This window comes from Pituophis catenifer, unplaced genomic scaffold, assembly GCF_029215685.1.
Source record: "Pituophis catenifer annectens isolate HBS135680 unplaced genomic scaffold, rPitCat1.0.hap2 SCAF_3, whole genome shotgun sequence".
Lineage (NCBI taxonomy): Eukaryota > Metazoa > Chordata > Lepidosauria > Squamata > Colubridae > Pituophis > Pituophis catenifer.
The window spans coordinates 199,911,137-199,929,011 of record NW_027256883.1 but is presented as its reverse complement, the minus strand read 5'-3'; the positions used below and the strand labels follow the sequence as shown (position 1 = coordinate 199,929,011).

Below are 17,875 nucleotides of genomic sequence, written 5' to 3'. Positions count from 1 at the left end.
ACGCTCTTCTTCCAAGACTGCTAATCCATTATTGCTGCTGAGTATATTATGAGATACCAGGACAGAAAAGTTCCAAATAAGTGTGGGAAAGATGATTCCCTTTGATCTCTATTCCTGAGGGGGTTTCCCTCCAGACTCACTGCGTACGCAGGAATCTAAGTAACTGCAGGAAAACAGATGTATTCTACAGCTTCCCAGCTGACTCATGGCCTGCACTGGGCCATGTCATGCCTTCATTTTAACAAGGGAATGAAAATGAAAAAAAGGGGAGGGGTAGCTTTTCCCCATATAAGGTTAACCCAAGTAGTAATTTTCAAGAAATGTCTGTTTGACCCATTCCCCAAAAAGTAAACATCCATGAAGTAGGTTTGTGAGTAATAGAAGATGGTTGAATCAAGGAAGTCCAGTCAAGTGAAATCTTGGAAATTCCACATCAGATCTCAACATTTAAGGCTGAGTGTAGTGCTTCGTCATCCATGTTTCCTGTTATTGCTCCTTGATTTGAAAACTCACCAATTGTTCTGCCCCAGCTCTGGATCCCAAGGAGTGTGACACACACCAAGCTCCAAAAACTTCGTTTATTACAAACAGACCCCTTTCAAAATGCAGGCTTTCAGTGCAAATGTCCTTATCAGCCTGATATAAAGTACAAAGAATAAACAAAGTCCGACAAAGTTTGGCAACCAGCCCAGAAACCAAGATGTGATAAGAAACTCACTCTCCAAAATGCTCTGCCTAATAATTAAACGTTGTTTCCAGCAACAATTGCTAACTGTGTGTGACTTAAATAGGCTAAGGGAGTGGCCAATTAGCCCCAAGCCTTACTCTTTAGGAGACCTCCTCCTCCTGAGTAGCCACTCCTGCCTTTTGGCAGCCCTGCGTGCTCGAGCATTGAGGAGAGGCTCCTCCACTTCACTCTCTGCACTTGAAGGAGCCTCTGGAGGTTCTGAAGGCCCTGGCTGAGTCTCTGCCTCTGGCACCACATCCTCTTCAGCCTCCTTGCTGCCCGACGCGAGCGCCGGCTGCACAGGCTGCTGGCGCGACACCACACCAGCCTCCTCGTCGTCGGGATCAGCCACAAGCCGCGCAGGCCGCTGGTGGGCCACAACACCAATAGAATTCAACATTAGAGCCTGGCTGATGAGCAGTGAGGTCTTGGCACAAATTGGCCAAAAAGCTTTTGTCTGTTTCTAAGTTGACTCTGTCAAAGGGGAAGGGGAGAGTTTGATGCCCCAATTTTCAAAGGACCACCCGTCCTGATCAATTAAGCTGAACATCGACTGCTCTGTCTGGTAGCAGAATTCATGCAGATGTCTTTCTTGTTACCTTACAGGTAATTTATAAAGAGGCCAGATGAGATTGGGTAGAATTGGGGTTTTTACCTTTATCACTAACTACTGTTACTCTTAAATCTGGGGGTGTAGATTCTGTTAAAGGGACGCAGTGGCCCAGTGGCTAAGATGCTGAGCTTGTCGATCGAAAGGATGGCAGTTCAGCGGTTCAAATCCCTGGTGCAGCATAATGGGGTGAGCTCCCGTTCCTTGTCCCAGCTTCTGCCAACCTAGCCGTTCGAAAGCGCGTAAAAAATGCAAGTAGAAAAATAGGGACCACCTTTGGTGGGAAGGTAACAGTGGTCCGTGTACCTTTGGCATTTAGTCATGCCGGCCACATGACCATGGAGACGTCTTCGGACAGCACTGGGTTTTTGGCTTAGAAACGGAGATGAGCACTGCCCCCTAGAATCGGGAACAACTAGCACATATGTGTGAGGCGAACCTTTACCTTTTTAGATTCTGTTACTATAATAAAATAGAATTCTAATATTTCTTTTGGTGTCTGTTTCTTAGGGTGGCCTGCCTTGAAGGGCTGACACGGAGTTCCTTGCTCATGTGTGTATTTATTTTACGAACATACAGGGCACATTTTGTTCCATTTGCAATGCAAAATCTTCTCAAAACCGTAAATCTTCAGAAAGACTCTAGCAGCCAACGACTGTTTTAGTAGGGACACCCTGATGGGATGATTAGAAATAGTTGCTGCATTTTCTTGAAAAGTGACTGGCTGATGTACCATAACCAGTCTTTCTAAGATGCAACTGTACCTGGGTCCCCCACATGGTGCTTACAGACCTTGGGGCTCCCAAGGCTGCCTATGCTATCTGATTTGTCTAAAATATGATTTTAATTTAAAAAGAGAGTGAAATGATAGCACACCGTAAAGCAGTTTGCCAGCCTGAAGCACAATTAATTTCCAGGAATGTTGCTGGGCCCCACATATATAATCAAATTGTTATAAAGTAATGAGCAACCATGGCGCAGCAATTTATCTCTTTCATAATTTCAGATTTGTCCACAAGCCCCACAAAGTTATGATCTGAAGATCTTGTCTTAAGATATGCTTTTTATTAAATCAAGGTTGCCGATCAAGAGTTAGTCCTTGTCTTCCAAACTATCTGAATATGCATTCTGTGGTGTACGTAACATTTCTATATAATACACTAGGATTGTTTTGAAAATGGAGAAGTAACTGTCTGATGTAGAAAAAGTTCTCTGAAGATAAAAAGTGTGCAATTCATTGAGGATAGATAGGATTAGGACTTTATTAGGGAAAGTACTTTTAAAATTGTTAAGTCTTTTCACCTTGATCAGATTTGCTGATCAAATTGATTACATCACATTATTTTATCTTCTGCTTCAATATCTACAGAAAGATCTTTCAGTTGGGGATTTAGAATTTCCCAGCTCCTTAAAAAATCCTCTGGTGGCTAGCTGTTATATGAGGATCAATGTCACAAAACAGAACAAAAGCTTCTCAGAGATCAGCTTGGCATCTCTGCCCTAATTATCCAGAGTTGTGAGGGCGATGGGCGGTTCTAAAGATGGATGGACAGATAGATAGAAAGAAGAAAGATCTGAGTCCTAGGGTGCCTGGATATAGAATAGAATAGAATTCTTTATTGGCCAAGTGTGATTGGACAGAGAAGGAATTTGTCTTTGCTCTCAATGTACATAAAGAAAAAATAAAATATATTCGTCAAGAATCATAAGATACAACACTTAGTGATAGTCATAGGATACTAATAAGCAATCAAATCATACTAAGAAACAGTAAAAACAATATAGGTTGTAAAGATGCAAGCAACATGGATATAGCCCTAAGTGGGAAGAGATAGGTACTAGTAAGGATGAGAAGAAGATTGGCAGATTCCATGCTTAGCTCAATTACTTTTAATTAAAAATCACATGTAAAAATACCATGCTGCAAAGCCAAGCCCCAAGCCTCTAGCCCCATTTAAAGAACTCTTCCCGACTCTTTATATGCTATACTTATGAAATAAAATGATAAGGAGTTCACAACCCAATACTTGATCTTCCCAGAATAGGACAAGGTCAGCAGAAGTGGTAAAGGAGCATGCAAGAAAACTAAAGCAGGTGATTGGGAATATTCTCATTTGTTTGCCTTCTGGTAAATCCCATCTACAACGCCTGGTAATTTCTGAAAATGCCCATAAAGTGCTTTCAGAATCTACCAGCACAAAAAAAGTATGAATACCTCTGCTCTGCCAGATGGTTGAGTATTGGTGTGCCACCCATAAAACCTTGATGATAATTGCCTCATTAGTTTTCATTTAAAAGGCTGAAACGAGAGAGCTTACCAGCCGGTTTAGGAAAACTCAGTTGAATTTAGTAATGCTTCACCCAGACTTAATTTCGAATGGGTAAACTGTTGATCACAGCTGAATTTGCTTAATATATTCCTGTTGTTGAAAACTTGCAAGAGAAAGTGCTTACCGTCACGTCGTCGCATACTCTCCTTCATCTGGTCTTGAGGCAGTCCCAGATGTGAGACTTTAGGTTTGTTGTAGATGGTCCAGAAGTTCTTCTGTTCAAGCAAGAAACTCACATACGTAACTGCGCAGATCAGAAAGAAGTAATCTAGATATTGCTTCTGTCTCGGACCTCATGATTTTCTTTCTTGATCTTTGTGCTTACTCTTGAGGTTGCTCTACTCCTTTGTTGAATATTAAATTCCACACCTCTGCCTTTTTTTTTTTATATGAGTATGCTTTGTGGCTTGGTGCTTCTTTTATCTATAAACAACCATTCTACTGATAGTAGCAGTAGTCGTTCAAGAATTTATAAAGCGCCCTAAGATTTTCATAACCACACAGATGGGCTTATCTTTGCTTCAGTTGGAACCCACACAAAGTAATTTAGTTACGCAAATATCTATGCAAACGTGTTCACAGGCTGTTTGGCAAGATGGTGTATGCAAGTCAGCAAAACGGGCTTGTAAATGAAGCCGGCGTGTTGGTGTATCCAATTATGAACCTTGCACAAACGGTTGCAACTTCCAAGTGGCCTATATTTACTACAAAATGGATTGTATGAGGAATGTACAGTTTGTCTGGGGTGAGAATTAAGGACACTGTTAAGTTCTAGAATAGCATGTGGGTCACCACAGTCCAAAAATGAGCATGAACAAGAACATAGAAGTATGATGTGACATGCTATGACATGCTATGAAATGATATATGATACCATCCATAGAGCTGAGAAAGGATCGATGGGATGATATCCTCATTCAAAACAGTTGAAGTATAACCCAGTATTTATTTTAGGATTTGTGGGTTTCAACACTCAATTGGGCTCCAGCTTCCTCAGTTGTGCCAAGATGGTAGGGTAGACTAAAGCATTGTGCATGTACCTTACGTGGTGCATTCTACAAGTAGACCTCACCTTACGACCACAATTTACATTGCTAGCAAGGCTGTTGTTAAATGAATCACACCCAATTTTACAACCTTTTTGCCACAGTTGTAAGCAAATCACTACAGTTAAGTGAATTATGTGATAGTTAAACACATCTGGCTTCTCCCATTGACTTTGCTTGCTGGAGGCCAATAGGGAAGGTTGCAAGTGGTGATCACATGACCCCAGGGTGCTGTAAATGTCATAGAGGCAAACAAGTTGCCAAATGCCCCCAAATTGATCACATGACTGTGGGTATGATGCAGTGGTCATTAGTGTGAGAACTGGTCATAAGTCACTTTTTCATGCAGTTGTAACTTTGAATAGTCACTAAATTGTAATGTAAATTGGTTGTAAGTCAAGGATTACTATGCAAAGCTTTAAGTGAAGCCTTCATCATATATAACTGCCTTAAGTAGAACTGCATCTCAAATCTACCTGGAAGCTTCTGCTGTTGTAGATGATGGTCACCAGATTTTATGGTGAATTAATAGCTTTAGCAACTCCTACATGGAATTCTAGAACAGGGGTCTCCAACCTTGACAACTTTAAGACTTGTGGACTTCAACTCCCAGAGTTCCTCAGCCAGCTTGAAGTCCACAAGTCTTAAAGTTGGGAGTTGAAGTCCATGAATCTTAAAGTTGCCAAGGTTGGAGACCCCTGTTTCAGAAGTTGCTTCTTATCTACTTTTAGATAAGAAGGACTGCAGTGGACAAAGCTTTCTTTTCTTTGAGACTTGGATTTTTTGAATATGATTGTAGTTAAACCTCAATTGATAATAATTGTCCTTGTTCCAGTCTAAAAGGAGCAGAAAGATATGCTGCAAATACTTGGTGGAAAGTTGCCAGATTTTAGAGGCACTGTCAGCAAGTCTTCTGGGAATTGCAAAGAATGTTTGAGCCAACAGGTTGTGGATTGCTCTCCATTTTTCAAGTCCTTGCAGGAAATGAAATGGTTTTACAGAAAATGTCTGTAAAAGTGGTACCTATTAGTCTACTTGGCATTTGCATCCTTTCAAACTACTAGGTGGGCAGGAGCTGGAGCAAGGAATGGGAGCTCACACCGTTGCATGGTGCTCGGATCTCAAACTCAGGCTGTCAGCTCTCTAGCTGACAAGTTTAGTGCCTTTAACCACTGAGCCATCACGACAGACAGACAGACAGACAGACAGACAGACACACACACACACACACACACACACACACACACACACACACACAATCTTAATTCTAGAAATTTTGAAAGATGTTCTCTCCCATTTTCCTTTTATTTTGTGTCTCTAGGGATTCAGATTTGTTCTTACTTGATACTCGTACAATTTGGGCTGAAGAAGAAGGTTGGCTGGTATTTGATATTACAGCAACTAGTAATCACTGGGTGGTAAATCCGCAGCACAATCTTGGCCTGCAGCTATCAGTGGAGAGTATAGATGGTGAGTATAAGAAAATAACATTTTGGCAAATCTTTTACAATTTGTGCTTGGGATAATAACCAGTTGTATTTAGAGATGGTGTTACTTTCATGTGTCCCCCTGGTAGAGAGGATGGTTGTTTATTCAAAGGTGTCCTCTGTTGTAAGGCTGCATGACCTATATCTGGATGAAGATTCATAAAAAGGAAAACAAGGTCCTTGGTTAGTTATTGTCTTCTTCACTGATTTAGCTTCAATTATTCCCCTTTATCTCTCCCAAAATGGTTTTCAAACCTGGTTTAGACTTTCCATTGGCTCTCCAAAGATTATTACGTGCACCTGGAAGTCATCTTAGCTAAATCCTTTAGGTCAAGTAATTTCTTGTTTTGTTTTTGCCTCTGATGATACAAAGAAACTATCAGAATCTGACATCTTCCTCCTTAGACTGAATGAAGACTAATAAGAACAAGCTAAATTTGTTAATGTAAGAAAAGTACATGTGGGCGTTGACTTGAGTCTTATGGTCATTTCATTCACCTCATGGAGATTTGAGTCTAGATGGGATGGTTTTGAAGGCATTTTGAAGTTCTAACTGAAACATAAGCTCACATTCAATAGTAACTAGACAACTCATGACCTATTTGGTCATCGTTTTGGAGATATTTTCTTACTTAAACAGGGAAACAGAATGACCAAGGCAGAAAATCAGTGAGAGTGGAAATGACTTCTGACTTCCTGATAGCTTGCTCATGGTTGACTACCTTTGGCAGCCATTGGTAGGATTGATGTACCCAGTCTCCAGAAAGCTAGGATGGGAATGGCCTATTGAACTTCTGGATGGCAGTATGTCAGCACTGAAGCTACCATAATTTTTCCAGATTTCAATTCCATGGGATTTTGGACACATTCTTAAGATAGTCAAATTAGTTAAAAAATTGTCACCCTATAATGCACTGTTTCATCCAGGTTAGGTTATAGACAAGGTATATAGATCACAAATTCTACCCTGTTTCCCCAAAAATAAGACATCCCCTGATAATGAGCCCAATCGGGCTTTTGAGTGCATGCGCTAAAATAAGCCTCCCCCTGAAAATAAGCCCTCCACGAAAATATTTAAAAACAGCTGGAATTCAGGTAAGATAGCAAGAGGAGCCCCATCTTGCTCCATGCACCCCAAAATAATAAGACCTCCCCAAAAATAAGGCCAAGCGCTTATTTCGTGGTTCAAAAAAATATAAGACCGGGTATTATTTTCAGGGAAACATGGCATTCTTTGATAGTTAAATCCAACAATGGTAGATGGAAGGAAGGAACAATGGTAGAAGGAAGGAAGGAAGAAAAAGAAAGAAGGGAGGAAAGGAAGAGAAAGAAAGAAAGAGAAAGAAAAGAAAAAGAAAGAAAGAAAGAAAGAAAGAAAGAAAGAGGGGAAGGAGGGAATTTTAGTGAGTTTTTGTTTATTCTTAAAAAGTTTGGTTAAATGAAGCAATGCAAGAAAGGCTAAAGTAATCCATTAGCCTCAGGCATTCTGTTATCTTCTAAGTCCGTGAATGCTTTCCTTCCTGACATTATATTGGAGTAATAGCTGACTTTGTAAAGTTAACTTGATTTCTTACATACTCGTTCATATCCTGTTTGTCTCATTGCGGTGGCAAGTTGAAGAAAACTCTTATGCAGCTTGATACTAGACATACATGCTGGGCAGTAAATCCTGTGCAATTTATTGGCCTCCCTAGCTAAGGAAATGTCCAATGAATGTAGACTCAGAGCCACAGCTAGTTTGAAGCATATTTGCATCTTGTCATCTAAATGAAGGGTATTGCTTTAAAATTAATATAACTATATTCTTCTCTAAAGACTTCATGAGAAATCATCAGAGTGACTGCAAAGGAACTTCCACTATAATGAGATTAGAGCCCAAGATAGGGAGTTACTACAGATAGGAATGAGAGCTTTTTTTTTTTTTTTTACTTAAAACAGGGGTCCCCAAGCCCTGGGCCACAGGCCACTACCAGGCTGTGGCCTAGTCGGAATCAGGCTGTGTGACAAGTGGGCCGCTGCGCAGACATGTGCGCTAGCCAGGGGTGGGTTCTACTTACCTTACTGGTTCGCAACAGGGCCGCGTGTGCGAGCTTCACGTGTGAACTCGCACACTCTTCTGCACAAGTGCAGAAGCATTTTCATGACGTCAGGGTCAGAGGGCGGAGCCTCATGTTGGTTTTACTACCGGTTCTATAGAACCGGTGCGAACCGGGGGCAACCCACCACTGGCGCTAGCCCACTGTTCATGCGGCCCAGTTCCCCTCTCCCCGAGCTGCGAAGCCGCAAAAATTGTGGACTGCTGACTTAAAAGATTTATTAAATTAAATAAAATCTATTTCTTAAATTATCTATAAAATACCATTTAAGAAAGAAAACGATGACTGCTAAATCCTGTGTCAAATTTTCCAAATCTATACTTCCGATATTTAAGAATGAATGATTTGGCCCAGCATTACTGAACAACTGAATAGATTAAATATTATTGATATTATAGGCATTATTGACTAAATGGGTATGCTAGGGAGTTTTAAAAATTGCCATATTTTTGGTGACCACCGTGTGCCCCAGAAATCCACTGGTATTATTTGGAATTGGTATGAATAAATTTCCTCTGAAAAATCCGTCTTCTATCCTGGCAGTTAAATGATGGTGAGATGGTCTCACAAAGTGTTGATAAGTTCCTTTGCATTACAAACTTGGGGGCTAGATCTCTAAAGCATTTAAGAGCATTCATGTATCCTGTTCCACATCAGTTTGTCTGATTATTAAGATAGACTGTCTGATTTTCAACAAATCCTAAGTCCCTTAATACACTCTACTTTTACCAATCTCTGGAAGGCTACTAGACAGGGGTCTAATCTAGCTTCCAAACTGAGGTTGTTCCATGAACAGGAGCCATCACAGATCTTCAGGCCTCAACTTTACTTCCCCAAAATGGACCACCATTAGCCCCTTCCTTTGGGATACTCATATTGGACAGATCTCAATAATACTTGGAGCTGAGCCCCAAAGGGCTTCATAGGATGAAACCCAGAGGTTTTATTCAGCAGGTTCTGACCAGTTCTGGAGAACCAGTAGTGGAAATTTTGAGTAGTTCAGAGAACCGGTAAATACCACCTCTGACTGGCCCCTCCCCCATTTATTCTCTGCCTCCCGAGTCCCAGCTGATTGGGAGGAAATGGGGATTTTTCAGTAACCTTCCCCTGGAATGGGGAGGGAATGGAGATTTTACAGTATCCTTCCCCTGCCATACCCACCAAGCCATGCTACACCCACCAAGCCACACTCACAGAACCGGTAGTAAAAAATTTTGAATCCCACCACTGATGCAATCTGCAGTGTGAATTGTATCCAGAAACATATTTGTAACATATGCCAGGGCCATTAATGTTGGTGTACTAACCAGCAAATGGGCCACTATATTCTGAGCCAACTGCAACGTTAAAGTAGCCCCATGTAAAGACTGTTGCAGTAGTCCTCAAAATTATCTTTGGTTTACATAAGACTAAACAAATTATTTGTGATGTCTTTTAATAAGAAAAAGCTGTTTCTGTCTATCTCTCAAATGGATGTTTTCTGGAAACACACCAGCTTTTATTTTAGGACATTTTTATTTTCAACTAATAACTTTCCAAGGAGAATTCTAGTCTGTTGGACTTAGTTTTATGGCTCTTTTTAAAAACAAAAAAACAGGAGCACATTAAATTATAAATGGTTGAACTCAAGAAACTTCCCCCACCACATTTGTTTTTTTTTAAAGAAACCAAAGAGTAGGAGAAATTCATATTGGAAGTTGACCTGGAGTAACGTAGCTTTAATAGAGGTAATTGCTTTAGCAACGGCAAATTTCAAAATGGAAAATGATTTTTTTTTAATTGAGTCATTTCTTGTATGAAACGTCTAGCATTAATTTCCATTGGAATAGCAATAGCACTTAAAAGCAGTTAGTGCTTTACAGCATAGACACTCAATGGTTTACAATGTTAGCATCTTGCCCCCAACAATCTGGGTCCTCAATTTACCAACTTTGAAAGGATGGAAGGCTGAGTCAAACTTGGTCTCCATCAGGATCGAATTCCTGGTTGTGGGCAGAGTTAGTCACAGTGGTGGAATTCAAATTCTTTTACTACCGGTTCTGTGGGCGTGGCTTGGTGGGAGTGGTGTGGCTTGGTGGGCGTGGCAGGGGAAGGATATTGCAAAATCTCCATTCCCATCCTACTCTGGGGCCAGCCAGAGGTGGTATTTGCTGGTTCTCCGAACTACTCAAAATTTCCGCTACCGGTTCTCCAGAACCTGTCAGAACCTGCTAAATAGCATCCCTGGTTAGCCAGCAGTATTGTATTCTAACCACTGTGTCACCATGTATGTTCATTGGAAGCTTCCATTATTATTGGCATAACTGGAAAATAGGCAACATTCATCTGCAAAACTAATTTGCCTCTCTTCTCTTCTTTCTCTTTCCACTTAGGACAAAGCATCAATCCCAAGTTTGCTGGTCTCATTGGAAGGCATGGTCCACAAAACAAGCAGCCATTTACGGTGGCCTTTTTCAAAGCTACCGAAGTGCACCTCCGAAGTATTCGTTCTACAGGAGGTAAACAGCGGAACCAAAACCGTTCAAAGGCACCTAAAAATCAAGAAGCCTTTCGAGTGTCAAATCTTGGAGGTATGCAAACATTAGGTTTGTGATTTCCATAAAATTAATCTTGGGGATTAAGTTAAGAAAATGAAGTTGTTTCTGGTAGTTTTGTCTCCTTCCTAAATTGTTTTTTATCTTAGCTGAGAAGAAACGAAATCCGAGCATGGCTTTCTCTGCTGTGAACATGCTTGGATGTTGAGAAATGCTTCTCTGCAACCAACTAGTTATCAAACACAATGAACTCCACTGCACAATTGGAGTGTGTAAAACGTTCTTAGGTCAGAATAGCCATTTTGAGCATTCTAAATCTGAAACAAAATGACCCTTTGAATTCAGCACAAAATAGGGACGTTGCTTTCAGTGTTCACTCTAGAAAAGAAAAAGTATCTTGCTCCCAGTGTTTCATCTGGAGGTCACTTTCTTACAGCTAAGGACTATATCCTGGGCTCTTCAGGTATGATGCTTGGAAAACTAGACCAAGGGGCTGAATTTTTATTGTCGTACAGTATTGCAACAATAATATAGACCAGGGGTCTCCAATCTTAGCAACTTTAAGATTTGTGGACTACACTCCCAGAATTCCCCAGCCAACATGGCTGGCTAAGGAATTCTGCGAGTTGAAGTCCACATGTCCTCAAATTGCCAAGGTTGAAGACCTCTGATATAGACAATGTCTATATTATGAAGAGAAAGCTATAGAATATGTACCTAGTCACACTTCCATGAAGGAACCTTACCAGTTTTGGTTTTCAACGTATGGCAGTTTTATGATTGGCCATCACCACAATTTTGTGCTTGGGAAGAAAGGAAGGAGGGAGAGAGAAACGAAGGAAGAAAGGAAAGGAGGGAGGAAGGGGTCGGAGAAGGGAGGGAGAGAGGGAAAGAAGGAAGTTATTGGATTTGGGAATTGCACCTGTGCTGCAGTGTAGAGATTCTATGCTTTCACAAATTTTCTTCAAACTCTCTTCACCTTCCTAAACAACATCTGTTGTTTAAATGTTTATAGAATCCAGATCAATACATTAATGTGTTGGAGGAATATTAAGGAACCATTAATATGTAGGTTTTATGGATTAATTTTTGGCATCCTTTTTATCTCTTATTTATTTATTTATATCTCACTTTTATTATTTTTGTAAATAACTCAAGATGGTGAATATACCTAATACTCCTTCCTCCTCCTATTTTCCCCACAACAGTATCCTGGTGGGGTGGGGGTGGGGCTGAGAGATACATAAATCCTTCTAGGATTGCATGGGATTCTATTACACTGTTTATAGATATTGTCATGATTTTAGAAAAATATTTCAAAAAGTCGTGTATGCATGTAACTACATTCCCAGTGCTAGTCTATGCGTTATTAATAAAATTGTCAGACTGATTGCTGCGAGACAGTTGGTCTAACTTTGCTTTGCCTTCTTTTTCTGCCCAACGCTCTCCAACTCAGAAAACAGCAGCAATGATCAGAGGCAAGCATGCAAGAAACATGAACTCTATGTCAGTTTCAGGGATCTTGGCTGGCAGGTAATGCTACTTTTTTTTACTTGGAATTAGAGATCCTAATAATAGGTTGTGCTTTAAGTCTACTAATTTTCAAGTGGGTAACGTGATTTCCTTTTTCTATTATGTCCAAAACTGTAGAAAAACAAAAGCCAAACCTGTTTTGACAGGTAAAATCATGCAGGTTTCCATGTTGCTTGCAAATAATTCCAGGGCAAGCTTTCTTTCCTTATACCCCATTTCCCCGAAAAGAAGCCCTAGCACTTTTTTTGCGCTTAATATAAACCCTATCCCCAAAATAAGCCCTAGTTAAGAACCTGCGCAGCCAGACAGCTGGCCACCCATTTTGTCTGGTTGCTCATGGTGCTGCAGGCATGAGGCGAGGTGTTGTGATGGTGGAGCTGCTCCACATGGCCCGCAGCAGCTTACCTCAGGGCCCCCACAGACAGGCCATCCACAACCCAACACCTGCCTCGCAGCGGCAGCACCAGCAGCAGCCATGTGCAGCAGCAGCCCATGTGGCCACCAGCCCACTTCTGTTTGCTCACAGCCACAATAGAGCAGAAAGCCTAATGGTGTTCTGGTGCCGTGGCCATGAGGCGAGGCAGGTATTGGGCCATGGGTGGCCTGGCTGCGGGGGGCTTGAAGTAAGCCAGTGCAGAGCATGTGGGGCAGCTCCACTGCTCAGCATCCTGACCCCTCTGCAAGCAAGCAGAAGAAGTGGGCCTCCCGTACATGGGGAAAAATGAATAAGAGTCTCCCCCCAAAAAATAAGCCCTAGTGCTTATTTTGGGGCCAAAAAGAAAATAAGGCCCAGTCTTATTTTTGGGGAAACATGGTAGTAGATTCAGTTCCACTAATGTATTTATCTATTTATTTTTAATTTCTATATCAAATCTGGAGATCGCCCATCTCACTTGAAGAGCCACTTTGAGTGGTGTACAATTATAGCGTAAAAATCATGTGCGTTTTAGTCCAATAGGAGGCAGTGTAAACGGGAATGAAATAATTAAAATTAAAAAGGCAGAGGAAGGGCCTTCGAGGTACTGATCAACACCAAAGTTGTGTGTCTATGGAGAGTCTCAGTTGGTTTTCTTTGAACAATACCAAAGTTGTGTGTTCCTCTGCGAACCCCAAGTGAGTCGGCAGAGCCAGGTCTTCAATTTTTTTTTGGAAATGCCATGCCAGGGGGACTGCCTCGTTTTTGGGGGTGGGGGGAGTGTATTCCAAAGGGCAGGAGTGATGTGAGAGAAGGCTCTCTTCCTGAACCATGCCAGAATTTTAAATTTCTTTATAAACCAAAAGAATCAGTAATTTTAAAGCCACCTTTAGTGGGTAGGGCTGAGAGAAAGGGATTGGCTCAAAGTCAACCAGGTGTTTCCCATGCCTAAAATGGAACTAGAACTCACAGTCTCCCAGTTTGGTACCTTAACCACTGATAAGGAATGGATACAAATCTAATAATAGGGTTTAAAAAAAAAAAAGTAAAAAAACGTCATTCTAATACAATGTGTCTCTACCTCAGCAACTTTAAGAGGTGTGGACTTCAACTCCCAGAATTCCCAGTTCAGCATTAGGGGAAGCAATTAAAATTAACACTGCTTTAGGGGAAACAGGGAAAAAATCCACAGCAACCCCATCGGAGTTGATACCCTTGTACTGGGTCTAGGGATAAATGAATGTGCCTGTGGCAGGAAATGAAGCTTAAGCTTTGTTAACCCTCTTTTTGATCTTTAGATGATAGCACAGACCAGAGACATTAATTTAGGCCTACATAATCCCTAAACTGTTTTAAGCTAAAGTAAACCTCCCCTAACCCCCATCCTTTTTATCATCGTTCTTTTATTGCAACTTTTAAAAGAGAAACACAGGATGCGGGAAAACAATCTACAGAAATAAATTAAAATAAAAACAATATTATCTAACCAATTCAGTTTTAAATTCCCATTTAAGTGAAAGTCCTATATGTATACAGATGAATTTCAAGAATTTTGGGGACCGAAAAAAAATGATGATGTTTAGCTTATTAAATCCTCTCCATCTCTCTGCCTCACCCAGGACTGGATCATCGCTCCAGAAGGCTATGCTGCTTATTACTGCGAAGGAGAATGTGCTTTTCCATTGAACTCTTACATGAATGCAACAAATCATGCTATTGTACAGACACTGGTAAGTTTATCTTCAGCGTCTTTCGCAACAGTTCTGTAGCCTGATCAGTGTCATTCCATTAAAAGAGAAAGTATAAGAGAGGTGAACTATATGGATTTCAGGAAAGTAAAATAATCATTAATTACACATTAGCATTTCTTATATCTTCAATTTGGTAATTTGTTTGATACCAGGGTAGACGGTATTTGGTGAACTCTGTGGAGTCCTTGGTGCTCTCTGAGCTTGGTGTTTGCTTGCAGACCTTTCATTACCAAACTAGGTAACATCATCAAATATAAATCATGTATCCACAATTTGCCATTGTTAGATAGGATGGCAGTTTCTGTCCTCTCCTCCTCTTGCCCTGTTGGGTATGATAACTGTTTTTATTCATGCTAAACAAATATATCTCACTAGACACATTTTTCTTGTAGCAATATACTTCTCATATTTCCTCAAAAAACTTGACATAAGAAAAATTTGAGCGATATTTTCCATCATCACAGATTATCAGGAGCTAAAATTCCATGGGAGAGGATATTGGGTTACTCTGAGATTATAAACTAGATCTAATTATTAATTGACACTATGAGTAAAGACCTTGCAGCTACATTGACAGTTCAGGAATAGCTAGTTCAGCTACTTTGATGGTGGTAACCTGTCTTCTTTGGGCAACACCCAAAGTTGCCATGCAATCAGAGGAAATCAAGTGTTGGTAATAATAGGTGCCAAAACTGGATCTTCTAGTTGAATAATGGGAGGAAACATTGACAGGGTGAAAGAGTGTGAAGCTCAACCAATTAACATGTGTCTATATGTATTTATAATTCACCATAAAAATAAAAAGTGAATAAAAGTGAATTATTTTACCTTTTTAATTATATTTTCACCAAGAATGAGAATTTGAAAAGTACTAAGAAAATAATCCAGATATTTGAGAAACCCAGTGCTGTATCTCTTGGATATAAAATGATCCAATGAAAGCTTTCCCCACAAAAGAGAGGAGGAGAGAAAGAAGTAAAAAGTGGAAGAGAAAGATTATTGTATTTTTCATATCAATAATTTCTTCATATCACCAGTTCCCAAGACTAGGAAGAATATCTAAAGAACAGTCACAAATTCACAGAAACAAGTGTTTTCTATGGCTGTGCGAGTTGCATTAATGATAGTGGGGTGTGAGTTGTGTGCATACACCACATACCCACAATACCCACAAACATACACATATATTGCAAATAATATTATTTACCCTAAACATTTACCCAGAAAGCCTTTTATCCTCACCCTTCTTGCTCACTGTCCTTTCATGACTTTCTTATGTAACAACTCTTGTTGATCTTCTGCAAGATCTGTTTCTTCTAAGCCCAGTAATCATAGTCTTCTCAGTACAGAAGTCAAGGTGTCAGCTCTCCTGGCTCAAGTTCCAATAGAACTTGGTGGTAACTGTTGAAAAACCCTGTACCTTTCAATGTCTAGTACCCACAGAGCTTGCTCAATTCAAAGTTCACAGAGCCTGGTGGCACAGCAGACTAAAGCACTGTTACTAACATCAAGCTGTCTGCAATTACTGTAAGTTCAAATCTTACCAGGCTCAAGGTTGACTCAGCCTTCCATCCTTTCTAAGGTAGATAAAATGAGGACCCAGATTGTGGGGGCAATAAGCTGACTTTGTATAAATATACAAAAGTATGAAGGCTATTGCTTAATGCATTGTAAGCTACCCTGAGTCTCCGGAGAAGGGCGGCATATAAATCAAATTAAAAAAAAAAAAAGTTCAAAAATGCCTTGTTAATTCTTGCATGGGGATCACCAAATTTGTAGAAAAGCAGATCTTCCAATTATAAGTGGCAGTGGTTATAACATCAGTGTGGTAGAAACAGAGAAGCAGATATGGAGGGGGAAAGAACCATAGTCCATTTCTGGAAAACCGTCTTTCAGGCTGCAAAATTTAAATGACCACTAGATGGCAGCAATGAGTTCATCGTTTTCAGTATCTTTCCTGCCATCTAGTGGTTTCCAGGATTCCTACAGTCTCTCTGGTAGCCCAACTGATGTGCTGTTGTGTTCTATTTGTATTTAATATTCACCTTAAATTCTTGTAAACATCTTGATGTCTCGTAACTTCTTTGCCTCCAGGTTCACTTTATAAACCCCGATACCGTGCCGAAGCCTTGCTGTGCCCCAACACAACTCAATGCCATTTCCGTTCTCTACTTCGATGACAGCTCCAACGTCATTTTGAAGAAATACAGAAACATGGTGGTACGAGCCTGTGGCTGCCATTAACAGCCTAGTCAGGAAAGCTATATCGGGATTTCAAAATGTGTAGACTGAATTGTTTTTATAAAATAGAGAGGTTTTTTTTTTAAAGAAAAAAAATGAGGAAAAAAAAAAAGGAAAGCTATCTTAGAAAGAACATTTCTAAATGGGCCAAAGGTTCAGGAATTATTTTTGAGATGCAAGCGCTGCTTTGAACAAAGTTGGCTTTAGATTGCACAGAAGCATCTTGGATGAAAATAAGGATGAATTCTAAGAACAGATTTTTTTTTTCCCTGAAAGTGCCTTGTCAAGGAAACAGACCTCTTTTATTTTTTACTTTTCCTTTCTTTCTTTCTTTTTTTTTTTAACAAGAAAGCTATTTGAGGTGTATATGAATGAGGAACACATCCATGAGTGCTACGTACAGGTTTATAGATCTCCTTCCTAAAGAAATGCACCAGCTGAATTAAAATGTATGAATGAATTTATCTGAATCCACTGACTATCTCAACCACATTACATGGAAGATGTGAATTTTGACTTCTTTTTAAAACAAAAATTCCACGGCCTTACATGTTTGAGATGTTCCCTGCCAAGGCAGCTATAAAACTTTTGCAGTGATTCCAGACACTGAGCATGATGTATATATACTGTACTTTCTGCAGCTGGATCTCCTGTTTCCCATTCAAAAAGAGCAGGCAGCATTACAAATCCAAGAGTCAGGGCTGTACATAATATCTTTGTATGGCCATGCATAGTGTTCCGTATACAAGCACAGAGACCTCAAGATAAACGGCATACAGATTTGAGTCGCAGTTGGCTGTGTTTAGTGTAATTCATGGAATTGCACAATGAAGCTTCCCCTGTTTGAGAAAACAGGATTGACAATAGCATTCACTAGAATACTGACAATAAAATTTGCCAATCTTATTTCCCAAGTCACAGTAGCAAACATGCAGATTTACTGTGATAATTGTTTAATCACTTTTTCTGGCAAGATTTCTTCTTTTTCCTATGCTTTAATCCAATTTGATAGGCAAGAGAAAACTCTTAACTATTCAGAAGGGCGAATCTCTTAATGTGCAGGAACAATGCATTCAGTCAATATAGAGATCTTTTGTTTCTGAAA

General features: G+C 40.2%; 1 protein-coding gene across 2 annotated transcripts in view; it reads left to right on the top strand.

Moving 5' to 3' along the window:
• Positions 1 to 16,773, top strand: part of BMP7 (bone morphogenetic protein 7) — a 98,704-nt gene extending 81,931 nt beyond the window's left edge. The window contains exons 3-7 of one of the 2 annotated variants that reach the window (XM_070940072.1): positions 6,035 to 6,183; positions 10,669 to 10,866; positions 12,287 to 12,363; positions 14,398 to 14,508; positions 16,624 to 16,773. In XM_070940072.1, coding sequence (XP_070796173.1) covers positions 6,035 to 6,183; positions 10,669 to 10,866; positions 12,287 to 12,363; positions 14,398 to 14,508; positions 16,624 to 16,773 — 685 coding nt within the window. Of the gene's footprint in view, positions 1 to 6,034; positions 6,184 to 10,668; positions 10,882 to 12,286; positions 12,364 to 14,397; positions 14,509 to 16,623 lie in introns of both variants that reach the window. The other variant, XM_070940071.1, reaches the window with a different exon arrangement.
• Positions 16,774 to 17,875: the final 1,102 nt, after the last annotated feature.